The sequence below is a fragment of the Bos mutus genome, chromosome 16 (assembly GCF_027580195.1).
Source record: "Bos mutus isolate GX-2022 chromosome 16, NWIPB_WYAK_1.1, whole genome shotgun sequence".
Lineage (NCBI taxonomy): Eukaryota > Metazoa > Chordata > Mammalia > Artiodactyla > Bovidae > Bos > Bos mutus.
In genome coordinates, this window is record NC_091632.1 from 47,404,635 (window position 1) to 47,432,385 (window position 27,751).

Below are 27,751 nucleotides of genomic sequence, written 5' to 3' on the forward strand. Positions count from 1 at the left end.
AGTCTTCAGTTTATTTTGTGCACTAGTATTTATAACTTCAACAAAATAAATTTTATGTGCTATATTTAATTTGTTTACTTGATTCCATTTAGGCTGTAGGGTTTCCAGAAAGGTTTGTGTTGCTTGGTAATTTAGGAATATTTCACATCTTATAAGAACTTCAAAGCAGAATGCTATTCTGCTTTGTTCCGTCATTCAGTCGTGTCCGACTCTGCAACCCCATGGACTGCAGCACACCAGGTTTCCCTGTCCTTCACTAGCTCATGTCTATTGACTTAAACAGTTAAGAAAAGGGAATGCTTTAAAGTTGTGTACAACAGCATCCATAGTAAATCTTAGCTCTGAAGATTAAAATACAAAGAGAATTAAAAAAAGAAAAGTAGAAAGTGTTAGAGAAAAACGTGGTCTCCTTCTCCTCTTGTTGCTCTACTGGCTCTAGCTACAGATGAAGGTATAGGCGTGTCTTCAGTCTCTGACAGGTTAAAGGGGCTGTCCTGCTTAGCCTATGCTGACTTCTGAGCCTAGCACAACTTTTTGTGTGGTTATTAGGAACTGGTAGAGATTTGACAGGTTCCAGGGTTTTGTAAGTATTCTATCTAAAGAAGCATAATAGAGAAAGGAATAGTGGATAAGAAAGATACAAGAGTGTTTTCCCCCAAATCTGTGTCTGTTCCTTCATAACCAAGTATAACACATTTTTAAAAAATAATAAAGTTTGTTTGGAAAAAAATTGAAGGTGTAGTAAGAAATATAGAGTTTAACAATATGAAGAACCCCCTGGTAACTGATGATGCTAATGGATTATTTTATCTGCTCCATAATGTCAAATGTAAACATTTTTAATTATCAAAATTTAATTGTAACATGTAGTAATACTTTAAAAATAACATTTTAGATTTATTTTGGTACTACATTCCACAAGGGATATAATTCTATATGATCCATATCAGGTTTTATTAGACTTGGGTCACAGCTTTGGCTAAAGATTTAATTTTTTATGACTTTCCATTCAGTTAAAAGGTATATTTGGTGCTCCACTCATTGTTGTTGTTGTCCTTATCTTGCTGGTACATGTGAAAGTTTGTTTCTTTATTGAGAATATAAATAAAATGAGTTACTTCTTGCTAACTTTCATTATAGACAGGGTCTTCATGCTACTTGTCTTGGCCAGGGAACAGGAGGAATTGCCTGGAGGACACAGCAGAAAACAAAAATAGAATATAATAGTCAAATAACCAAATTCCCCCCTTGATCCTGGTGAATAGTTTGTAAAATTAGGCTGAGACTATCATATTGTGACTATTCTGCTTTATTTACTCACTGTTTAGATTTGAAATACGTATTTCAAAGACTGTTATAGGAGAAAAGGAATCATGTCAAATATTTCAGATGAGTTAAGTTAAAAAGCATATATCTAACTATAAAATGTTATGGAAATGTTATAGAATTATGCAATGTTAGTGAAAGTTAAGGGGAAATGATAAATGCTCTTTAGATCATGACATGATTCTCATATGGGCTTATTTAGAAGCCTAGAGATAGTACTGTCTTACTAATGCCCACTGAATAGGAAAATAGAAGGTGTGAAATTCTTAATTTTTATATAGTGAAGCTTCTTTCCAGGTATTGTTAGTAATGTTCAGAATCCTAGATAGAATGATGGCTAGAACAACACAATGAGAGCAGCAATTGATACAACAGAAATAAGAACAGGTCTGAACCAGTTGCAAAATAAGCAAGGCTTCAGAGGACTCCCAACCACTCTTGTCGTCATAGGTTTCAGTAACCGGTCCCACTGGGTCAGGATGGCGTTTCTGGCTCCTGGCCACTTTCCTGGGCCCACCAGCCTAAACTGGTATGGGGTGCAAGGGCCAAAGTAGACCTCCAATGCCAACTTTGGATCTGTGAGAAACAGCCATGGGATATTGGGCTTTGCCCCAATGAAGGAGGCAAGCTCATCCATATAAACAACATAATCCGTCTGTATGGTATCACTTTTGCCAAACCTAGAGGAGGGAGAGAAACAAGACTGTGGCTATCCGAGCTTCCCTTAGAAACAAGAACAGGGAAAATGCCTCACACCTTTTTATCCACGCAAATCAACATCGATCCTTTTGTTGGTAAGGGGATTATTGCTCATTATCCAGTACTTTGTAGATTTTACTGAAGGACTTTCATACTGATCTCACTTGGACATTCCACAACACAACAAGGCTGCTGAGAAAGGCATTTTTATCCACATTTACAAGTAGAGGAATTGTCTCTTGCTCACGTGTAGTTATTAATTCATGGCCACTGAGCTGATTAGTGACACAGGTAGGACTGGAGCCTAGTTCTTCTGACTAGTTGTTGTGTGGCTGAGTCATTTATTAGAGCCACCTATTGGAAGGCATCCTTACATTTTAGAGGATGTATGAGCTAGAAAATAGAAGTCCACATCCGTGTGTTCCCAAGCTCCTCTGAAATTTAATCTTTCTGGGTCTCTCTTTTATGATATGTTGCAGGAGATATGGAGGGCTGAAACAGGATTTAGTGGTCTATCAGGTGCAAAGTATATCCTTGATAACTATTTGTTGAATGGCTGAATTTAGCTCATAGCTGTCACCCTAATGGTCCCACTCAGGAGTATTCAAGACTAAAACAGTTCTAAGTATTCACAAAGTCAGATTTTGCTATGAAAATTCTAGATCCCCTTTACCACAGATGTTCTTACAATTTGAGCTTTTTCCCCATTTTTTCATCAATATCATTCATCATGTCCTTGACAGAAGGCAAAGGGCATGTTCCTAAAAAAAAAAAAAAAAAAAGTGGAAAGACATGATAATAGTTAAATAAGTCTGAGCCTGCAATGTTTCTTTTTTAATAATGAGTTGTGAATTGCATTAGTATTTTCAAATTTTGCTGTCATTATCTAGCAAAATAATATCTTGAACAAATACCCAGGGAGTCATTCTGAGACAAACATATAGGTCATTCCTAATCTTCTCAGAGATGATACTTGTCACAGTGATTAAAACCAAATAACCTTTCATCTTTCTATCTTTGCTCTTAAACTGGTTATTGGATTTAAAAATCAGTTTGAAAGATTATATTCTACTCTCTCAGCTTTATTTTTAAGTATGTCATCTAATAAATTATAGTCAAAGATATATTGACATCTCTTTTTTAAGATTTAACAAACAGATCTTCATAGGAAGTTATCTTGCTTTGCCCAAAAAAGGGAATTTCTAACAGATAAGAAAGAGAATTTAACAAAGCTACAAGGTTCTTTCTGGAAAGCCAACAGTTTCTGAATGAGACTGTGGATGTGGACTGTTTACAAGTCACCAAGGATACAGGGAGGTCCTGGGAGGCCAAATCTGAGTTGGGGCTGCCCCAGGATTTCAAGCTCTTCCTGGCATTAACTTACAGAATTTTCTAAAACCTAGACCCAAACATTTGTACTCAGAGACACTTCAAATCTAGTGTGATTTCTTTGGCAACTTTGGGGTCACCTGGAACAAGACTAGAATTTCCAGTCTAGCTCTGATTGCTCAAGAACTACAATGACTCTCTGTTCCTGAAATCCCTACAGGCAGGATCATAAGAACAGTTTGTCAACATGGCCTTGTTCCAAACCTTGGAATTGGTTCTGTCCTTGGGCAAAAGGAGAGATAGAGAAGAGGCTATATTCTGTAGTCCACCAGCTATTGCCATTGGGCTGCTTGTAACTGACCCCTTGGTCTGGTAATCCTATTCCCCCAAATTGGGTTGTTTGCCTTATATCTCATTTTCCCTAAGACTGAGTCTTTGCATCAATTCTCTGTTGGCTGGGTCTGTGCCCTGTCTCCTTTCTTCAGAGCCCAGGTTATAACTAGTATCTTCACAGAGAGTAAGTGAATATTTTATAAGCAGTTAAAACCTACATTTTAATGCCAGTCTTTCTGAACCTGAATCCTGAGTTCAGTTCTAAGTAGGATTTCATTCCATCACTTTCCTGGCTGCTGCCTCACTGGAGAAACATCACCCTGCGACACATCTCTGCTTGGGACCAGGGGAGTGAAGGAGATTTAGAGAGATTGCTGATATGTAGGACCATAATGATGTGGTTGGGAGCCTGGTGGTGAGTGATGATGCAGGATATGTAGTTGCAGGTTCAAATATCCAGGATAAAAGAGCATTTAAACCCCAGCAAGTCAGGTAGGACTGGAAGCCTTACATTGGGCTTCAAAGGAAGCAGACCTGCTAAGATTCATTATCTAGAAGTTTCAGGTTTAAGACCAACCAGACTTGGCACATTACACTTTGACATCTTGATTTGTTCTTTAACCATAGCTTGGTTTTATTTTCTGAGTCTGCCCACAATGGCATTCAAACCTTAATGTGAATCTGATTCCAGTACTTGGGGCTGGATGATGCTGCCTGCCTTCTTTGCTTGACCCCAATCAAGTTCATTGTTTCTTTTTTCCTTTTAAAATACAGGGACTTAGGATTCCTTTACCTTAGAGACTGTCTACAACACCAAATGATTTCTGCTTCTACTGATCCACTGCTTGTCCTTATCTGATACATGGCAAGGAAGAAAACAGAACAAGAAAACCACTTCCTTTCCAGAAATCATACTTTTTTTCATGAATGTGGATATTTAAAGTTGCTGGATATTGGCTTTGAAACATCTTCTTTCATTAACCTTTCAAGAAATATCATTCTATTGAGTTTTTAAAATCTTAATTTTATAAAGTTCTTCTGCATCTAAGATGAGAAGCTCAGGTATTCTCAAGTTTAATGAAAGGTCTTGGATAATTGACAATTCTAAGGAGTTATAGGGCTTAACAGGTGGTGCCAGTGGTAAAGAACCCATCTGCCAATTCAGGAGACATAAGACATGTGAGTTCAAGCCCTGGGTTGGGAAGATCCCCTGGAAGAGGAAGTGGCAACCCACTCCAGCTTTATTGCCTGGAGAATCCCATGGACAGAGTAACCTGGCAGGGTTTGGTCCATGGGGTAACAAAGAGTCGGATATGACTGAAGCGACCGAGCATGCAAGGAGTTATAAATCACAAAAACACTCTTGAATCATTGTCTTGTCTATTGTTTATGACAATCTAATATATTTTAAATTGCTTATAGAATATAGTACCAAAAATATAGAATTATAGATTCTGGAAACTGGGTGGGACCTAGGATTTGTTCCTTGTTAATAGGAATATTGTTTTCCTAAAGACTCAAAGGCATTCTCAATGAGATTCTTTGTCTACTTACCCTTAATTACTTGTACTGCCCAGCGAGACTGCAGGTCAGTAGTGGGGATGGCAGCTCCAAGGGACTGGACAAGGCCGATCACAGCCAAGGTTGGCTTTTCCAGTGGAGGTGGGAAGATGCCTTTAAATAAGGTGACCTCATTGTCTCTGCTCTTAATGATGGAGTCATCAAGGAAGGGGTAGGCATAACTGTAGCCTGTTGCAAAGATGACATAGTCAATGGCCTTAAACACTGTCCCATCCTCAAAAATAGCTGAATCCTCTGTAAACTCCTTCACATTTGGCTTAATGGTCACAATGCCACATAAAATGCAAGCTGGGAGTTCGTCATTGAACACAGGCTCTTTCCTCAGGGTGCTGTGTGGAAAACAGAAACAAGCATTAGAACAGTACCGTTTCCTTTGTTTTATTGGTCCATAATTAATTGATAGGAAAAACCTACCTAAGGTTTTTTAATGTTCCATGGAGTGTCATCAATATGGCTGATAGATAAAACTTATGTAAGGCCACATTATGGAGTAACAGAAGTTGGTTTTTGCTAATCCCTTCTCTATTTCCTTTGATCTTTCTCTCTTTTCCCACTGAAGTCTCCCCAAATCCCAGAATAAGCATTCAGATATAGGGGAAAACAAAGGTTAGAGTACCTGGGTCTTTAAATTTCTTTTCTACTAATCAACTGTGAACCTTGATCAAATTAAATTTTCTTATTTTCTCTTGCCTCACCTTCCTCACCTGAAGTGGCAATAACTGCTATACCTATCTCAGATCATTGGCAGACCTAAGTAATATAAAGAATTTGGCACAGTCTGTAGCACACAGATAGTGCTCGAAATGTTAGCCATTATTCTTAACGTAACATAATCCAAACTGATCATTGTGATGTGAAGAAGATCAAATAGGAGGAAGGAAGCCAAAGGTGGAAGGCTGCAGCCAGGTTCTACCATAGAGGGTGAAGTGTGAACCCCATTAAGACAAAGCCATGTCAGGTGAGAAAGTGAGGGTCTAGGAATTTAAATAAGGCCAGGAGAAGAAGAGGAAACTGGAAATCTGGAAAGAGAGCTTTTGATTATTTTTTATTCAGTAATATCTCTAGTGAGTCCACAGAACTCTGCCTTAGGGGTAAACGCAATAATGTTGGAAGAAAAGACATGGTTCTTATAGGATGATGGGAACTGTGTGTGTGTGTGAGAGAGAAAGCCGTAAGTAGATGCTTCTGGGGAGGAAACTGAGCCAGACAATGAGATTGGTTGGACTGCTGGTTGGAAGGAGGCTGGATTCAACCGCTCGAATTATCTGCCATTTATCTTAAACTCACTTCTATGTTGAAACTTCCTTTGTCAAGGCCACCAGGATCTTCAAGCCACCAGATCCAGTGATCCACTCTTACTCCTTATTTTAACTAATTTATTAGTAAACTCACACTTGATGGTTTCCTCCTCCTTGAAACACTGTGTTCGTTTTGCTTTCATGTCATCACTCACTCTTGATTCCTTTCTACCTACCTTGCTATACCTCACTATTACTTCTCAGTGTCCTCTGCTGAATTCTTCTCTTCCTGACCTCTAAATAGCAACATGCCTCAGGTCTTTTGTCTTCTCTTTTGACATTCATTCTTCAAGAGATGTCATCTAGTTTTCATTTATTTAAATACTATCTATATTCTGACCAGTCCACATTTTAAACTTATGGTTTGAATCTCTCTTCTTATGTACCCACTGCTGTTCCACATTCTTCTATGCAAATACCAAACAGGCATTCCAACTTTAATACATTTAAAACTAAACTTCTGCTTCTCCCATGGTTGTCCACATCTCAGTAGACATCACCTCCATCTTTGCTCCCTTGCTCAGATCAAAAGTCTGAAAGACATCCTTGACATTTTATTTGCTTTCACATTTGCTATTCAATTGAACAGAAAATCCTGTTCACTTTACCTTCAAACTCTTATCCCAATCTGACAACTTCTGACCACTGATGATCCTGGTTCAGGCCACCTTCCCATCTCATCTGTGTTTTTGAGAATAGCTTCTTAACCAGTCTTTCCACTTCCTTCTTTGACCTACCCTCTACAGTGAGTTATGGCCATAACAGCCAAAGTGATCTCTTCAAACTAACTTAGACTTTGTTTCCAGTTTGGTCAGATGCCTGCTATGGTTTCGCACTGCATTCAGAGTAAAGGCCAGAGTGTTTACAATGGCTTCCAAGACCTAGCATCAACTGGCTGTTTTGATGTCTCTGGTTTCATTTCCTGCTATTCTCCCCAGTCTTCTTCCCCAAGAAAAGAAGCCACTGTATTTTGTCAAACATGCCAGTCATACCCTTGAAGAGATGATGTCCTAGCTGTTTCTACCATCCAGAATAGTCTTCTCCAGATACCCTTATGGCTCATTTTCTCATCTCCTTCAGAAATTTGCTTGAAAGCTTTTTCAGTGAGACCTTCTCTAAGGGTTGTTTAAAATTGTCTTGATGTCATCCCCTGTTACCCTTATCTGCCTTATTTAGATTTCATGCTGTTTGTGTCTGTTTCCCATTATTAGAATGTAAGCCCCACGAGGATAGGGATTTTATGAGTTTGTTCAGTGCTATATCCACAGGTCCTGGCACATAATAAAAGCTTAATAACTATTTGTTGACTTAATGAAATAACTTTGAGGTAAACAGCTTAGAACTTGGGTTTTTTCACCCATGTCAAAGCAATTTCTTATCATGTGATTGGCTTGGAGGATATTATAGGAGAGAGTGAGGAGAAGGCTGAAGATGAAAACACTGTGGCCATAGATCAGTTGGAGGGCTCCATTAAGGGGCAGGTAATGAGAGCAATGCATTCATCTCACACACTAGTAAAGTAATGCTCAAAATTCTCCAAGCCAGGCATCAGCAATACGTGAAGCATGAACTTCCAGATGTTTAAGCTGGTTTTAGAAAAGGAAGAGGAACCAGAGATCAAATTGCCAACATCCGTTGGATCATCAAAAAAGCAAGAAAGTTCCAGAAAAACATCTATTTCTGCTTTGTTGACTATGCCAAAGCCTTTGACTGTGTGGATCACAATAAACTGGGGGAAATTCTGAAAGAGATGGGAATACCAGACCACCTGACCTGCCTCTTGAGAAACCTATATGCAGGCCAGGAAGCAACAGTTAGAACTGGACATGGAACAACAGACTGGTTCCAAATAGGAAAAGGAGTACGCCAAGGCTGTATAGTGTCACTCTGCTTATTTAACTTCTATGCAGAGTACATCATGAGAAACACTGGGCTGGATGAAGCATAAGCTGAAATCAAGATTGCCGGGAGAAATATCAATAACCTCAGATATGCAGATGACACCACCCTTATGGCAGAAAGTGAAGAGGAACTAAAAAGCCTCTTGATGAAAGTGAAAGAGGAGAGTGAAATGTTTGGCTTAAAGCTCAACATTCAGAAAACTTAGATCATGGCATCTGGTCCCATCACTTCATGGGAATTAGATGGGGAAACAGTGGAAACAGGGTCAGACTTTATTTTTCTGGGCTCCAAAATCACTGCAGATGGTGATTGCAGCCATGAAATTAAAAGACACTTACTCCTTGGAAGGAAAGTTATGACCAACCTAGATAGCATATTGAAAAGCAGAGACAGTATTTTGCCAACAAAGGTCTGTCTAGTCAAGGCTATGGTTTTTCCAGTAGTCATGTATGGATGTGAGACCATACATGACTGTTGGACTGTTTATGGTCCACAGTTGGACCATAAAGAAAACTGAGCGCTGAAGAATTGATGCTTTTAAACTGTAATGCTGGAGAAGACTCTTGAGAGTCCCTTGGACTGCAAGAAGATCCAACTAGTCAGTCCTAAAGGAAATCAGTCCTGAATATTGATTGGAAGGACTGATGCTGAAACTGAAACTCCAATATTTTGGCCACCTAATGCGATTCACTGACTCATTGGAAAAGACCCTGATTCTGGGAAAGACTGAAGGCAGGGCGAGAAGGGGATGACAGAGGATGAGATGGTTGGATAGCATCACCGACTCGATGGACATGCATTTGAGCAAGCTTCAGGAATTGGTGATGGACAGGGAAGACTGGCATGCTGCAGTCCGTGGGGTCGCAAAGAGTTGGACATGACTGAGTGACTGAACTGAACTGAATGAGAGTGAAGCACCAAGTCCTGCTTTGCTTAACTTTGCAGTTAAGAAAGCGGTTTTAGAGCAAGGTGGCTAAGAGTGAGGCACTTTGGAGTCAGCAGATCTGGACTTGTTTCAATCACCATTTCTGACTTCCTAGCTGTGGGGCTTTGGTAAACCACAGTTTTCTCATCTCTCAAATGAAGATTATAATAGAGCCATCATCATAGTTGCTGTGGCTCATAAAGAATCTGCCTGCAATGCAGGAGACCAGGGTTTGATCCTTGAGTTGGGAAGATCTCCTGGAGAAGGGAATGGCAACCTACTCCAGTATTCTTGCCTGGAGAATCCCATGGACAGAGGAGCCTGGTGGGCTACAGTCCATGGGGTCACAAAGAGCTGGACACGACGGAGACTAACACTTTCACTTTTTCATAGTCGTCGTGAGAGTAAAGTGAGATAATGCATGTCTGAGACTTAATAAGGCTCTGACATGTATTAAGTACTTAAAAACATGTTGACTATTATTATCATTACTTTAGGGAGTAAATGGAGAAGGCAATGGCACCCCACCCCAGTACTCTTGCCTGGAAAATCCCTGGATGGAAGAGCCTGGTAGGCTGCAGTCCATGGGGTCGCTAAGAGTCGGACACGACTGAGCGACTTCACTTTCACTTTTCACTTTCATGCATTGGAGAAAGAAATGGCAACCCACTCCAGTGTTCTTGCCTGGAGAATCCCAGGGACGGGGGAGCCGGTGGGCTGCCATCTCAGGGGTCGCACAGAGTTGGACACGACTGAAGCGACTTAGCAGCAGCAGCAGCAGGGAGTAAAATTCTTGACCTGTTATATAACTTTCCAGCTGTGCAAATCTGGTAAGGAGAATTGTGAAACAGGGAAACACTCCTAATTTTTGCAATTCTTTGTCCTCTGAAATGTGAGAGGTGATTACTTCACTTTGATTTGTCTAGGGGTTATTTCACATATTAGGGTTGTTGACAGTGAAATAAAAGTTAGTAGGCATTTCATGTTTAACTCTGCTTTACCTGTTTAAAGGCATCAAGCCATAGTTCTCGTGCTTGAATCTGGCGTTCATTTGCTTCATGTACCACCAGTTAGAAATGACTGTCGGTAAGGTGTTCTTGAGGAATGTTTCAAATCGAGTGATAAACAGCATGTCCCATGGATAGCCTTCATCCCAGACCCGGCTCATCACCCAGGAGCCACTTCGGGAGCTGATGATGACCTTGAAAAACACCAATTCAACTGTTAACGTGGTGACTGTAGTAGATATGCCTCTCAGATCTGCCTTTAGGAATGGAGTTATTGCACCACTGCTGGCAGTGCCCAGAAGGCAGCTCTCAGCTCTCAGCCCTCTTTGGGAGTTGCTTTGGTGAAGAGGGGGCTTCCCCCAACATTTTATAATCTTTTTGGATCCCCTGCATTCAGTGACCAGTTGAAGGAGGAAGACAAATACCTAGCCTCTCTCAATTTGTCTCACCCTCTCCTTTCCCTGCTGTGTCCACAAATCCATTCTCTACATCTGTATCTTTATTCCTGCCCTGCAAATAGTTTCATCTGTACCATGTTTCTAGATTCCGTATATATGCTTCAATATATGATATTTGTTTTTTTTTCTTTCTGACTTATTTCACTCTGTAAAACATGCTCTAGGTGCTCTGTGATGACCTAGAGAGGTGGGATGGGGGTGGGATGCAAGGGAGGCTCAAAAGGGAGGCAATATATGTAAATAAAAATAAATATCTATACTGGTAAAAAAAAAAAAAATGACCCAGCCCCTCACTTCAACTAGGGACAATTTGGAAGGATTATCCTAGCTTCAGAGTAAATAAAGGAAAACTTCTTTCCCTTCCCTCAGAGGTATTCATCCAGAGAGCACTCCCAGATGAACTTCCTGCACTATAACCCATATCTTAGGATCAACACCTGTCAAATCATTTCTGTAGTATTCTCATCTTTTAGCCAAATTTTCTCTGGTTTATGTGACCAATAACTGAATACTGGTTATATTTCTTCTAGTGCTTGTTTGATGATCCCACTGGTTTTGGAAGAATTTATTGGACACATTAGACACCAAACATCCCAAAGAAGAAGCTTGTTGAATGACATCATTCCAGCTGATGTTCTGCCTTTGCCACATCAAGCTATTTAAAATCCCACCTGTTACCAAAGGGCATTGAGCTATATGAACCACTACTTAGTCTTTGCATCAAGGACTCTGCCCTCCCCGCTTTCTTTCACACTTTTCAAATGGTATGGCTGGCCTTTTAAAGATAGTTCCCTGAGTATCAGGGAGGCATACTTTTTCAGCTATGTGGCTGAGTTCTGAGGCGATGTCACAGCCTGAGTTCCCCAGACCAATCACCAGGACTCGCTTCCCCTTGAAGATTCCTGGTTCTTTATAGTCCCGGCTGTGGAAGCATTTGCCTTTAAAAAGTTTTATTCCTGAGTGAAAAAGTGGAAAACATGTGAATTATTTTGATTTTCACTGAAAAAACTGCTATAACAGAACTTGTCAGTGAATATGGTTGCAGTAATAGGAATTTTAATACTTAAACTATATTAGATACAATATATCAAATTGTATAGATATATGTGCTCAGTCATGTCCAACTCTTTACGACCCTATGGACTGTAGCCCACCAGGCTCCTCTGCCCATGGGACTCTCCAGGCAAGAATACTGGAGTGGGTTGCCATGCCCTCCTCCAGGGGATCTTCCTGATCCAGGGATTGTACCTGCATTTCCTGCATTGACAGGCAGATTCTTTTACCACTGAGCTGCCTGGGAAGCCCATTAGATACAATAAAAGCATATTTTAATTTAATGTGTACTTTTATAAACTATACTTTTGTATACATAAGAAAGACATCATCAAGGTTATTTCTTCATGCAAGATGTGTGGATGGCAGCGTAAACTTTGGCCTTACCTGGAAAGGACTCTTTAGGTATGTTGGCGTACACATGATGTCCAGAACAAATCATTACGGCATCAAAGACAGCTGATTCCTTTTTACCATCCTTTTCAGTGATAACATCCCATTGGCCAGTGGTTTGGAAATCGGGACGCTTATTTACACTGGATACAATTGTCTAAGAGAAACGCAGAAAGATAATCTTCTTTACTCTAAGCTAAAAGGCAGATTTGTCACCAACATCATCAAATAGTATGAAGAAAATCCTTAATAGCGCCTTAGGGAAAATACTTAATTCATTATGAAGGTGCATATTATAAATTCAAAGTTCCTTTTTAATAAGTCAAAGCATAAAACGATCTATATGATTTTTAAAAATATTTATTTATTTTTGGCTGTGCTGCATCTTTGTTGCTTCACAGGCTTTCTCTAGTTGCAGTGAGCGGGGGCTACGCTCTAGTTATGGGGCGAGTGCTTCTCATTGTGGTGGCTTCTTTTGTTGCAGAGCACAGGCTCTAGGGGATGCAGATTTCAGGAGCTGTGGTGCGGAGTGTAGGCTCAGTAGTTGTAACTCTCAGGCTTAGTTGCACATGGCACAGGGGATCTTCCTGGACCAGGGGTCAAACCAGTGTCCCTTGCATTGCAGGGCAGATTCTTACCCACTGGACCACTAGGGAAGCCCCTATCTATATGTGTGTGTATGTGTGTGTGTGTGTTTGTTTTTAAATCCCCACATAATTCCTTGTGTATGACCAGTATTCTCTGCAGTACAACAGCGATTCATTTTGGGGCTCTGATGATTGAATTACAGTTTACAAGAGGCAGGTAGCCCATGTAGTAAATAATCTGGTGGCCAATAATTTACATAGTAACAGCAATTTCCTAACGTATTTCTTTAGCCATTTTATTTTTTTTAAACTGCTTTAAAGCCTTTATTTGATCTTCAGAATAATTCTACAAGATACATAGTTGCTTCATTTTACATATGAAATGGAGACTTAAAGAAGTTAAATAATGTGCATAAAATCCAATAACTAGGTTCAAACGTTAAATATAGGTCCTTGATTCTACAGCTGTTTCTCCCATTGACTTTCCAATTTCATTCTTTAGGTGGTTCATATTTTGGTCAAGACACAGAGTTTATATGAAATAGATCCTGTAAAAATACAGCATTTTTTTACTCTCATCCTTTTACTATGTGTTTGAAGTTAAATTTACACTTGATTAAAAGTCAGCCAAGGAAGCATCTCTGATCTCAATTATGGTGCATGCCTTGTAGCTACATGATGAGTAAGATACTATTTAGGACTGTTCTCTTCCAAAGGACAGGAAACACCCAACCCTGACTTGGTAACATTTCTGAGGCAGTCTCACTCAAGTGACAACACGCTTTTCTTTTTCTTCTGTGTCCAAGTCATACCACGCTGTTTCTTAATAAAGTAAGAGAATGAGCTGGACTGAGAAGTGAAGGCAGAGTTAAAAGTGCTTGCAGAGTTGTTGTTCTATTGCATTTCTCTCTGTAGGTTTGAAGATGAAGCCAACTGGCCAAGAGTTACAAGTTTCCTCCCCAAATGAATCATGTAACTCTCACTATTTCATAACATGGATACTCCCTATAAATTGGAACACATGGCTTCTCAGGGGAAAACTTCCATAAACAGTATTGAGGGATATAAGGGAGAAAGAAATGAGGCCAGGGTGTCTATTACAGTAGGCCTTCAAGGAAGGAGGATTCTATTATTTTTTTTTTTTTAAACTTTGTACTTGTATGGTCATTGAGTTTTGTGAAGATGCACTGATATTAAACACTATCAGGGTTTTGTCCTTATCAGAGTGAAATGAACCCTGCAGCTTCCTTAATGGTCTCTTTACTAGATTAAGAAGGCACCTTTCCCAGATCATCAAAACATAGAAAGACTTTCCAACTTTGCCAAATGATCATAGAATCATACGGCATCTCAGCATTAGAAATTAAGAGCTACTCTATAGTTGCAGTAGGAAGGCTTCTCTTGTTGCAGAGCACAGGCTCCAGGGCATGCAGACTTCAGGAGTTGCGGCATGTGGGGCTCAGAAGTTGCAACTCTTGGGCCTAGTTGCTCCGTGTATGTGGGATCTTCCCAGAGCAGAGATTGAACTGGTGTGCGTTGCAAGGCAGATTCTTATCCACTGGACCTCCAGGGAAGCCCCATCTATGTTTTATTAAACTATATTTCCACGTGGTTCCTTGTGTATGACCAATATTCTCTGCAGTATAAGAGTGATTCCTTTTGGAGCTCTGACAATTAAATTATAGTTTACAAGAGCCATATAGAACATGTAGTAAATAATCTGGTGGCCAATAATTTTTGTATTAACAGCAATTTCTTAATATACTTCCTTGTCATTTTATTTTTAATGTTATTATCTCAAAATGAAAGATATCATCTATATCCAGAGTGTAAGTTCTCATGTTTTAGTATGCTAAGGATCACCTGGAAAATCTTATTTTCTAACATAAACATTTAAGCTTATAATTTTCATAAAAGTTTTTGTGCTCTCTACTTGCCATAAATATTGATATATCAAATTAAATTATCATTTAGCTCTAAATATTTAAAGATTTCCCCTGAAATTTCTTTTTTTGACCTGTAAATTGTTTAGGAATAATGAGTTTTTAATTTATAAATTCATGTCTACCCAAGCATTTTTTTCTTTGCTCTGATTTCTAAGCTTATGGCATTTTGGTCCAAGAACTATGTGTAGTTAAAAATTTCCTACATATCTTAAGAAGAACGTATGCTTTCTAAATCTAGGGTCAAAGAAGCCATACTGTTAAAATTGTTTACAATTGAGAAAGAGATAGTAAAAGGAACAAATGGGAATCTTTTAATAACTATAGAATTCCTCACAGTTATGCCCTCAATAAGTTTTTTTAATAATATCTTACCTTAAATTGTATGTATTTCAGGAGGTTCTTTTCTTTGGCAAACATAGTAATATATTCCTGGAGCTTGCTGTTGTGCATAAAGTTAGGAAAATCATCAGGAAATGGAAAGTCTGGAAAACATGTCATCTCTTTGGAAGAGTTGGTAAAGACTGACCGATAAATGCTGGCCCTGCCTTCCTCTACATGGTCCTGTGAAAGAAACATTTCAAATGGAACAGAGTTTGTAAATGAGTATATTTATCATGGTCAGGACCAGTCCCAAATAATCATCACTCATTTTTGGTTGGTCTTTCCAAAAGTAAATGCAATAAGATGAGGCATAAATTAACTTCACTTAAATAATTTGATGATAATCAAAGGAACTTAGAATGTTAAAATATATCTTTATTCACATCTTTTCTGAGGGAAACAGATTCTGCATTTCATCCTGTCCTTTTAAGAATATATAACTGGATTAATTTTGTTGCTTTGAACCATTAATTACAGTGATAGTATTTCCCAAAATTTACCCGTGCACGATTTCAATATGCCAACTCATGAGCATGGACAGGCAATGTGATATATACATGCAATGGAACATTATTCAGCCTTAAAAAGAAAGGAAGGTTTGATACATGCCTGGATATGCATTAATGTTGAGGACATATGCTGAATGAAGTAGACAAGCCACAAAAAGACAAATTCTGTATGATTCCATTTATCTGAGATACCCAGAGTAATCATGTTCACAGAGACTAAGAAAGTGGTGGCTTGGGGCCAGGGAGAGGGAGGAATTGAGAGTTAAATTGTTTAATTTCTGCAGAGTTTTACTTTGGGAAGATTAAAATGTTTTGGAGAGGGATGGTGGTATGATTGTACAATAATGTCAATGAACTTAATGCCACAGAACCGGACACTTTAAAATAGCTACATGGTATATCTTTATTGTGGTTTACTTACCACAATGAAAAAAAAACTTCCTTTAGCATATTATGCTGGTAGATTAGATCATAATATTTTTTATGTACCTAGGGCAGAGAGCACCTTGATTATGTTTACAATATCTTTTTAAAATGTTTTTAACCATACCCTATAGTTACATATTTTTTATTGCAACCCCGTATATACACACATACACAGGGAACAAAAGTTTTATGAAGAAAAATCATTTTCAAGAACTTGAGTTGCACACATACTTTCCATCCATTCTGGAAGATTGCCTATCTCCACTTCATTTAGTTGTTTTTCTGGAGATTTATCTTCTTCCTTCATCTGGTACATAATCCTGTTTCTTTTCATTAGCTTTCTGTGATTGTGGTTTTTGTTCTGGAGGCTGTGGGATTATAGTTCTTGTCTATCCATTCCATTTAAATATGCAGATTAATTCATTAATTTATATCATTGCACACAAATGGGTTATAATCTCCAGAATGAAAAACATTGATTTAAAGGAATTAGGTGAGGAGAAAGGGGAATAGAGGCAGAAAAGGAGATTACTTAAACCCTAAGCATTATTCTTTGGGCTAAAATTCTGAAATGAACATAGGTCCATCTATGCTATGATTTTTCCAGTAGTCATGTATGGATGTGAGAGCCATAAAAAAAGCTGAGCATAGAAGAATTGATGCTTTTGAACTGTGGTGTTGGAGAAAACTATTGAGAGTTCCTTGGACTGCAAGGAGATAAAACTAGTTAATCCCAAAGGAAATCAGTCCTGAATATTCATTGGAAGGACTGATGCTGAAGCTGAAGCTCCAATATTTTGGCCACCTGATATGAAGAACTGAATCATTGGAAAAGACCCTGATTCTGGGAAAGATTGAAGGCAGAAGGAGAAGGGGATGACAGAGGATGAGATAGTTGGATGGCATCACTGACTCAATAAATATGAGTTTGAGCAAGTTCAGGGAGTTGGTGATGGACAGGGAACCCTGGAATGCTGCAGTCCATGGGGTCACAAAGAGTCAGACAAGACTGAGTGACCAAACTGACATATTAGAAAGATTGAGCAAAACACAGAGGGCAGAGGGAATTTGTTTTCACATTTGAAATTCTGGTAAGATATCATTTCAAAGCCTCCCCAAAACAACCTGGGTTGGGGAGGGTTGACACTGAAGAGTCAAGTAGCAGTGATTAGGAAGAGGTAACATGATTAAGACAAGCTCGGACCTTAGTTTAGCTCTCTTGAACTCATTCAGTTTGAATAAAACATGAGTTCCTGCTTGTTCCCAAAGGGGATGCAGAAGTCATCTGAGACTCTTAGTAGCTACTTTGCCAGAGAGTTGCCAAGGGTTGGGGGGCAGCTAAGTGGCATTTTAGTAGAGCTGAAGAATGGACCATTTGGGTCAGGGACTCAATGTGCAAACTGCACCTGGTAAGTGGAGTCTGTTCAGCTAGGAGTTTCACCAGCCCCTGACAGCTAAGGGAGGACAGTTCCAGGTTCATCAACTGGCCTTTGGTTAAAGATTACTGAAGGATAGGCATGAAGGGTAATCATCTACAATAGGAACATCAGGAGACCAGAGGATTCAGAGGACAGGCCCAAGACTGTGTTTGAATTTGGGAAACTTTGGCTTTGCTTCACCATAAGGTCATATAAGTTCTATTTCTGCATAAGCCCAGAGACAATTTTAGAAAGAGCTGAGGGACAAGGAAGGGAAACTAAAAGACTGAGTATTGCTCCTAAAGAGACCTAGAGATTAAGCTGTGCCAAATGGGGGTACTCCTTGGGTCTTAGCATGCTTTTATGTTTTTCTCTATGTAATTCTGGATATTTGTCTTGTCCTATTTATGCTAGATATAAAAGAGTGACCTGAACACTTAGTAGTTTAGTGTTACTTACAGATAAAACATTTCAAAATATTAAGATCTCACCGGAGAAAATGGGAGAGGATCTCCCTGGACAGAGTGAGAGTTTTAAATTTGGCTGACATGCTTCACTCAACAATTTCATATTTTCTCTCAACTTATAATATGCGCTATATGGTAGACAGAATTTTAAGAATGACCCTTAGTTCATCTCCTCCTTGGGTAGTCATTTGCCCTTGAGTATGGATGAAATCTGTAAATATATTACTCCTCTGACTATGTTGTTAAGTATTATTGAATCACATGATCCCTTTACAAGCAGAGTTTTCTCTGGCTGGTATCAGAAGTTAGAGGTTCAAAACATGAGGGGAATTTAGCTTGTTCCTGGTTTCGAAGATGGAGAGAGACATATGCCAAGCAATACTGGCAGCCTTTAGGAGTTGAGAGGAATCCCATTTACAGCCAGCAAGGAAACAAAGACCTTAATCTTGAAATAACAAGGAACTGAATTCAGCCTCCACCCGGTAGTATGCAGATTCTTTCCGTGTGCTTCCAGATAAGAGCCCAGCCCAGGCAGCACCTAATTTTTGACCTCATGAAACCCTAACCAAAGAAGCTAGCTGAACTATGCTGTACTTCTGATCTGTGTAAGTGAAAAGTGAAAGTGAAGTGGCTCAGTTGTGTCCGACTCTTTGTGACCCCATGGATTGTAGCCCACCAGGCTCCTCCGTCCATGGGATTTTCAAGGCAAGAGTACTGGAGTGGGTTGCCATTTCCTTCTCCAGGGGATCTTCCCAACCCAGGGATTGAGCCCAGGTCTCCTGCATTGTAGGCAGATACTCTTACCATCTGAGCCACCAGGGAGGTCCACTGATCTGTGTAACTGAGAGTAACAAAGAAATATTTTTAGCTGTTTTAGTTTGTGGTAATTTGCTACGCAGAAATAGAAAACTAATACAAAGTCCAAGGTAAAGTTTTGGAGCAAGGCAAAGTTGAGGAAAATTATGTAACAACAAAGGAGGAATTTTATATAATAAAAATGATGCAAACCCTTGAGACAGATTTGAGGTGTTTTTGCAATTTTGGGTATTCCAGGATAATAAATTTCCCTAGCAATGCTGAGCTGATTGGTCTTTAGTTTTTCTTAGGTTCCCCAAGAGCCATGGTTACTGAAAAAGGAGTTGCAGCATCAGCTAATCACATCATCTGTGACTTGCTATTAAAAAAAAATATGTCATGAACATCTTATTGTTCCTATTTGGTATTATAGTGTATCTCAGAGTCCATGTGTATAGACTGATCCTTTTAAGTTGATCATATGAGAAGTTCATAAGAGTGACTAAGACCATAAATGACATTTTCAAATATAATGATTTTTTTGGGGGGGGGGGCAAGTGATCAACAAAGAACCAAACCTTACTTATCTATGGAAGTAGCTTTATCTATCTTTTTAAAATTACTAGAGTAACTCAGACTTCTGATTACATATGAAAGATTATGCAGATGTATTTAACGCTTCTTCCCCTAAAATTGGGTTTCCCAGGTGGTGCTATTGGTAAAGAACCTTCTTCCCAATGCAGGAGATGCAGGAAACCTAGGTTCAATTCTAGTTGGGAAGTTCCCCTGGAGTTCAAAATGGCAACCCACTCCAGTATTCTTGCCTGGAAAATTCCATGGACAGAAGAGCTTGATAGGCTACAGTCCATAGGCTTGCAAAGAGTCAGACATGACTGAAGTGACTTAGCATGCACACACCCCTAAAATTACTGTAAAGGTATCAGAGGTATAAACCCACAGGGAAAAAAAGAAAAAAAAAGTGAAAGCAAACAAGAAACAACAATATTTTGAAAGTAGAACACAGGTGGATGAGTGCTAACTGACTTACCAGATCAAAGAAAGCGGAAAGGGATCTTCCGGACCCAGGAATCTAACCAGCATCTCTTATGTCTCCTGCATTGGCAGGAGGTCTTTCCAACTAGTGCCACCTGGGAAGCCCAAAAGTTAAGACTGCTGCTGCTGCTAAGTCACTTCAGTTGTGTCCGACTCTGTGCGACCCCATAAATGGCAGCCCACCAGGCTCCCCCGTCCCTGGGATTCTCCAGGCAAGAACACTGGAGTGGGTTGCCATTTCCTTCTCCAATGCATGAAAGTGAAAAGTGAAGTCGCTCAGTCATGTCCGACTCTTAGCAACCCTATGGACTGCAGCCCACCAGGCTCCTCCGTCCATGGGATTTTCCAGGCAAGAGTACTGGACTGGGGTGCCATTGCCTTCTCCAAGTTAAGACTAGATCTAATCAAATGGGAATCCAGATTAAATAGTGATCTTATAAGATATTCAAGGTCTACCATCTTTTACTTCATATATTTTAATTTCATAGGAAACTGCCAAGGAGGTACTCTCATTAAAATGGAACCCTCTTACACTGTTGGTGGGAATGCAAACTAGTACACCCACTCTGGAGAACAGTGTGGAGATTCCTTAAAAAACTGGAAATACAACTGCCTTATGACCCAGCAATCCCACTGCTGGGCATACACACCGAGGAAACCAGAATTGAAAGAGACACGTGTACCCCAATGTTCATCACAGCACTGTTTATAATAGCCAGGACATGGAAGCAACCTAGATGTCCGTCAGCAGATGAATGGATAAGAAAGCTGTGGTACATATACACAATGGAGTATTACTCAGCCATTAAAAAGAATACATTTGAATCAGTTCTAATGAGGTGGATGAAACTGGAGCCTATCATACAGAGTGAAGTAAGCCAGAAAGAAAAACACCAATACTAATGCATATATATGGAATTTAGAAAGATAGTAACGAGAACCCTGTATGTGAGACAGCAAAAGAGACACAGATGTATAGAACAGTCTTTTGGACTCTGTGGGAGAGGGAGAGGGTAGGATGATTTGGGAGAATGGCACTGAAACATATATAATATCATATATGAAACGAATCGCCAGTCCAGGTTCAATGCAGGATACAGGATGCTTGGGGCTGGTGCACTGGGACAACCCAGAGAGATGGTACGGGGAGGGAGGAGGGAGGGGGGTTCGGGATGGGGAACACGTGTATACCTGTGGCAGATTTCATGTTGATGTATGGCAAAACCAATACAATATTGTAAAGTAATTAACCTCCAATTAAAATAAATAAATTTATTAAAAAATAAAATGAGAGAATAAAAAAATAGTAGCAAGATAAAGTTTTCAGAAAACAGGGTTACCCAGGATAATAGCAGTGTGGTTAGCCTAGAGAAGGGAAACAATCCAGAAGAGTGTCTTTAAGAGATAGTTAAGAGAAGAATTAAGCCAGTGAAACACCTCATGTATTTAACTGTTCAGAGGAGAGTCAAAATTTGGTGGGAGAGGTTGGGGAGTGAATTAGAATAGCATTGTAACATTAAATCAACAAAGACCACAAGGCAGTTACTAACTCCAGTGAAAACAAAGAGTTAATCAAGAAAGAAAGTATAATCAGAATCCACTAAGCAGCTTAGCAATGATATTTACATGGTTGTAATAATATAGACATGAAGATTAATTAAACAAAAAGAATGGTATGACTGTAGGAATAAGAGAAAATGAAAAATTTTGTAAATGAATCTGTTCCCAAAATTCTAAGGGATTATTGTTTTTATGTAGCACCAGTCAAAATAAATTCTATAAATGCAGAGAAAATTACAAGAAATGAATCAAAAATGAACATGATGAAACAGAGAATTCAAATTCTATGTATTAGAGTAAGAGGAGATCCAGGGTTACCTGATTTTCTGATTCTTCAAAAGAAGACATTTCCTTATATTTTTATGTGAAATATCCTGGTTTTAAAATAATGGACCGAAATTAAAAACATAGAGATCAAATAAAATGGACGAGCCAAGCCAGTTTGCTAACTCTACAACATATATAAACTATAGATTTTTGTCTGGCAATTTTGTGATCATCCACCTCATTGAATTATCTTATTTTTTGTAACCATTTTCCAATTGATATCCTTCATGGTATAAAATCAGATAGTCAGCAGTTGATAATTTTTCATCCATTCTATTTTCTCTTTTTTAAGTTATCAATCATTTATCTTACTGAGTCTAAACTTCTAAAAGAACATTAATTAATAGATCTTTAAGAGAGAACTTAATTTCCTGGAGGCAGTATTTTCCATCTTCATTTTGTTATAAATTTCTATCTTATTGTATTGTCACCTGAGGATTTCATTTTATTATTTTTTTTCCTTTTTTTTATTTATAATTATTTTTTTACTTTACAATATTGTATTGGTTTTGCCATACATTTTACTTACATATTTTTTCCAAAAATTTGAGGATTTTTTTGACTTAATCAGTTTTAGAAATGTTCCATGGGCACTTGAAAATAAGGCATATTTCATCTTTTTAAAATACAGGGTTTGTTGTATATCAACTAATGACAGACCAAAGTGCAAGATGCAATGCTTGCTAAGTTACTATTTGACCGAAGCTATGATCCTTAAAAAACCAAAAACAAACAGGAAACAACTGTGTAAATATTAGTCAGTTCATAAGATTGCGTTTTCAAATTTAAAGAGTCAAAAAAACTCTAAAAGGGACTCCAAAGAAAAACATTTTTTCTTTCCTTAAAAAAATTAACATTGTTTTCTATCTGAAATGGTTTTCCCTTTGATGAAAGATCAAACTGTAGATCACTCTTGTAGAGTTGCTAGTTCATAATGAAAAGCACTGAGCACTAGAAATTTAATTAGGGCTCATATAACTCAAAGATGTCAGGCCCCTAGAATACAAATTTTTAGTGTCATATTAGAATATGCCAATCACATCAAAAGCCAATGTGTCTTGGCTTGCTATTGAAAAGTAATTCAGTGGTAGATTAGTTGCCAAATCTGCATCAGAAAGCAATGTGATTTTGAAATATGATGAGAGTTTTCTGCTACCCTTGGGTAGTTAACTCTGCTAGTGTGCATGTGGGATGCGAAGGTGGAGGAATTCACAGCTTTGGATGAGTTGAGGATGCTTGACAGTGATTATAGTCAACACAAGGAGAGACTAAATATTAAAGATCAAAGTGATACATAGGCTAGAAAAAAAATCAGAGGAAGTGAACAAAGGATTGCCTTCCCAGAAAAAGGAGACTTTGTTCATGACACTTCAGGCCAAAATCCAGAAAATTTGTTGACATGTTGTTTGTGGAACTCCTGAGAAAGACCTTCTCCTTAGATCTGCAGCCTAGTCATAAAGTATTTTCTTAGTGATCAAAGCAGGTGAGGCAAATACATCATTCTGCCTTTAGATCTGGGTTAGAAGAAGGAACTATTAATAGAAGGACCTAAGAAAGTGCTGTAGAAAAAAGCTACAAAAGTTTTAATTATGTGCACATTCCTTTTTTAATTTAATTTGGCTGCATTATGTAGCACACAAAATCTTGATTCCCCGACCAAGGATCGAACCCATGGCCTCTGCCTTGGAAACATGGATTCTTAAACACTGGACTACCAGGGAAGTCCCTGCAGTTTTATTATTATTATTTTTTTACACCTAGCTAATGTTTGGATCTTAGAAAATGTAAAATGCTGACTTTATAAACTAACTGTAATGAAAATACAAAATTTAACTTTATTTTATAGTATAATCCTGTAATGTGATTTCTAGGTATATTGCTACAGACTCATGGAGGTATTTGAGAAACACTGCAAGTCACAGTATCATTTGCATCTTCAAGTCCTCCCACAGAGGTGAAAAAATTAGGGAACATTGAATAATCAACTGTATTAGTTTCATGTGGCTACTATAAATTAAATTAAATTTAAATTTAATTAAATTACCACAAACCTGACAGCTTAAGGCAACAGGAATCTATTCCCTCATGATTCCAGAGGCCAGGAGTTGAAAACCAGCATCACTGGGCCTAAATCAAAGTGTTGGCAGGGCCAAGTCCATTCCAGAGGCTCTAGGGGAGATTCATTATCTCTTCCTGCTCCTGCTGGATGCCAGCATTCCTTAGCTTTTTTAGCATCTGGAGGCCACCTGTATTCCTTGACTAATATCTCCTTTCTCCACCTTCACGGTCATAGCATAGCATCTTCATATCTCTCTTTCTGATAAAGTCATATTCCCTTTTTTCTTTTGTTTCTGTGTGTCGAATCTCCCTTTGCCTTTCTCTCTCTTTCTCTTTTGAAGTTTACTTTATTTTCTGGCTGTGTCAGGTCTTAGTTGTGGTATGTGGGATCTTTCACTGAGGTGTGTGGGCTTAGTTGCCCCAGGGCCAGCAAGTAGGATATTTGTTTCCTGACCAGGGATTGAACCCGTGAAATGTGGATTCTTAACCACTGCACCACCAGGGAAGTCCCATGACTTTCTCTTTTAGGGATAGATGTTATGGCATTTTTGCCCCACACAGATAGTCCAAGATAAGCTCATCGTCTCAAGATTATTAATGTTATCATACCTGTAAATATCTTCTTTTTCCCTCATTAGAAATATTTACAGGTTCTAGGATCAGGACCTGATATCATCTTTGAGGGGCCCATTGTTTGAATAGCCTATCACAGTTCACTGTCAGGCCCCTAAGGGTTGACATTTATCCCACATGTCAACTACATTCATTTCATCTCAACATTTCCAAAGTCTCAGTCCACTGCAGCATCAAACCAGGTTCAAAATCTCACATATATCAACTCAATAATTCTAAATCTCATTGTCTAAACTGTCTGAATCAGGTATGAAAGCAACTCTGAGTGTAATTCACCCTGGGACAGAATTCTCTGGACCTGTCGAGCTAGAAAATAAGTTATCTTATTTCAAAATACAACGATGGGACAGTCACAGGGTATCAGTAAAAAACATTCTCATTCCAAAAGGGAGAAAATGGAAGGAAAAAAAGGAGTCATCAGTCCGAAGCAATTTTGGAATCCAGAAGGGTAAGTTTCATTAGGTTTCAAGTTCTGGGAAATAAGCATTTGTGTCTCAAGGCTCCAGCTTCTGGGTTTGTGGTTCCACCCTCTGGGGTAAATTTTTTTTTTTTTCTTGAAGAGTACCACATGCTTGCAGGTGAGTAGTTTATCCCTCCATGATGCTAAGTTCAAATTTTAAAGCCTTCCTTGAGCAACAGGAGAGGCAGCTACTCTCAAAAGCTTTATCAGCTGTGTCTTTGTTCAACAATGCTTTGCAAAGTAAGCATGAATTTGAGGATCTGGTTAAGATCACCGGATAGAAGACCTGCCAGCTCAACAGGCCACTTGTTGAAATAGCACCCAGCAATTTATTAAGGGATTAAGAATTCAAACTGGAAATACAAGTCAGACTGAATTGGAGTCTTGTGTTTGCCATTCACAAGCTATTTACCATTTTTTAAAAATTTTCTTTTAAGCTTCACATTCATTTGTAAAAGGGAAAAATTCATAGCTAGCTTATAGGATTATTATAAAGATTGAATGAAATGAGAAAGGTGTTTGGTATATAGAAAGTACTTAATAAAACAGCCTTATCAGCCTTCACTGTGCTAATCTGAAATTCTGTCAGCACATTCCAGTGACAAACACTGAGCTCCGCAATACTGGGAAGCTGCTGTATAGCACAGGGAGCTCAGCTCAGTGCTCTGCGATGACCTAGAGGGTGGGATGGGGGTGAGTGGGAGGTTCAAGAGGGAGGGGATATATGTATACTTATACATGTTGTTGTACAGCAGAAACTAACACAACACTGTAAAGCAATTATACTCCAGTTTTAAAATAATTGATGCTGAGTGGTTCAAAAAGAGTTCTTTGAAATCTAGAAAATATCTATATCAATAAGAACAATTCTCATATATTGATAATATTTAAAGAGCCATCATAGACACTTTCTTCTTAAACATAACATTTCTATTAAGGTATAAAGTTTAACACTAGTTTTGTACTTGTGGAGGGAATAGTGGTTTAAAAGGGATTACTGGGGACTTCCCTGGTGGTCCAGTGGTTAAAACTTCGTGCTTCCAATGCAGGGGGTACAGGTTTGATCCTTGAAATTGAAATCCCGCATATTGTGTGGCATGGTAAAAACAAGAAAATGGGGTTATTTATCTTCCTGTGTTCCTATGTATTTATGGTTTATTGGAAGAAGAAGAAAACAGGAGTAGGCTTAACCAGAGAGTATTCCTAAGGTTGTAGGTACGGAGAGAGTTGGGGCACAGGGAAGCCTCCACACCTGATAATATACTTGTTAGACAACACAGGAAGTGATCTCACAGCAGCTTACAAGCATACCTGCTGATAGAGTCCTTGATATAAATACATAGAGGTAAGCCTGGCAAGCTACAGTCCATGAGGTCACAAAGAGCGGGACATGACTTAGTGACTGAACAACAACAAAAGTCTTTGAAGAACGTCAAATCAGTGTGTCCTCTTCTTGGTTCCTCTTGCAGCAATCTCAAGAATTATGTATTTTTGGCCAGACCAAAAGTCAGCACCTGAAATCTTAAAATCTGTGGTCTGAATCTCTAAGAGGTTGTTCCAGAAACTCAACAAATGAATGGAAAGAACCATCAATTTTTAAATGATTAGCTCATGTAATTCTGTTACATAAACTTAACCAATATTTGACCATGGATTTTATCCCCAAGTGGCTCACTTATTAATGATTTATTGGAGTTGAGTTCTGTACACAGAGACTAACCAGCTCACTATCCCATTTACTTCTGAAGTAAGCAAGGGATTTACTTTCCAACCTGCTACTGATGTTAAGCTTTGTAGAGCAAGTGTAACTGGCATGACAGCCTGTGCTCAGGCAATGTGTTCTCGCACACTTCCCCCCTCACTCCCCAGTCTGCTGCAGTGATATCCCACTCACCGAGAATTTCCACAGGCCCCCAATGTCTTCACCCTTCTCAAAGCAGGTGGGTTCCAGTCCCTCTTCTAGGCAGTTTCTGATGGAGGCCAGGCCACTGATGCCTGCTCCAATGATGGCCACTTTCTTCACCATAGTTACCTGTGCAAAGGCCCAGAGATTCACAACTAAAACACATACGCACACACTTATACCCACAAACTGTTATGCATATACGGAAGAAGAAACAAATATATGTGCGTAAGTATATATGTATATATGCACACATACATATATATACACACATGTACATATACTCACACCCACTCCCATATATATATATGAAGAGACATATGTATGTGTATGTATATACATACACACACATATTCATTTCTTCTTTCTACTTTACATAACGTTTGATGAAGAATAAGGTCTGGTTCCATCTGTATTTCAGTATGCCAGGTAGTCATCTGTTTCTTCCTCTAATAATGTTCTTAACCTTCTCAATTAAAAATAAAAATCATCTCTTTATCTAAAAATAACTTCTCACTAGCTACTATCCTTAACCTCTGTTCTAAAAATTTGTTTCCTAATCTTTTCCTATTCCTGACAATATCTTTAGACCCTACTGTTACTTTTTTTTTTTTTTTTTTTTTAAAGGCAAAATCACATAGCTACACAGAAAAGTAGATTTGGATAACAAAAATTAGAATCCTTACTGCTCAGAAAAGAAAGATCTCTATTGAACTATATGTCATTCTCATTTTGGACATATTTGGTATAAAGGTAGCATACTGCTTCTCCATTTACCAGTCCCACTCTCCCCTCTCTCAAACCATTGCAGTATCATTCTTTTTCTACCTTTCTGTAATCTTCCTTTTTTCTGTAGATTTAAGTCTTGTCCAAAACGTCTGAGCAGTTTGAAAGAAAAAATACTTCCCTGAATCAACGCTCTAG

General features: G+C 38.7%; 1 protein-coding gene across 2 annotated transcripts; it reads right to left on the reverse strand.

The window, feature by feature from the left end:
• LOC102275445 (flavin containing dimethylaniline monoxygenase 3) lies at window positions 1-27,751 on the reverse strand. 2 transcript variants are annotated; one of them, XM_005902394.3, is made up of 9 exons: window positions 27,656-27,751; window positions 26,819-26,956; window positions 15,210-15,398; window positions 12,299-12,461; window positions 11,672-11,814; window positions 10,395-10,594; window positions 5,242-5,597; window positions 2,714-2,786; window positions 1-1,188 (listed from the first exon to the last, which is right to left on the reverse strand). In XM_005902394.3, exons 2-9 carry the CDS (start codon window positions 26,948-26,950, stop codon window positions 1,155-1,157), a joined length of 1,290 nt encoding a protein of 429 aa, XP_005902456.1. In that variant the 5' UTR covers window positions 26,951-26,956; window positions 27,656-27,751; the 3' UTR covers window positions 1-1,154. The 2 variants fall into 2 exon arrangements, with proteins under 2 accessions (XP_005902456.1, XP_005902455.1); XM_005902393.3 differs by lacking the exon at window positions 1-1,188 and adding an exon at window positions 1,292-2,006.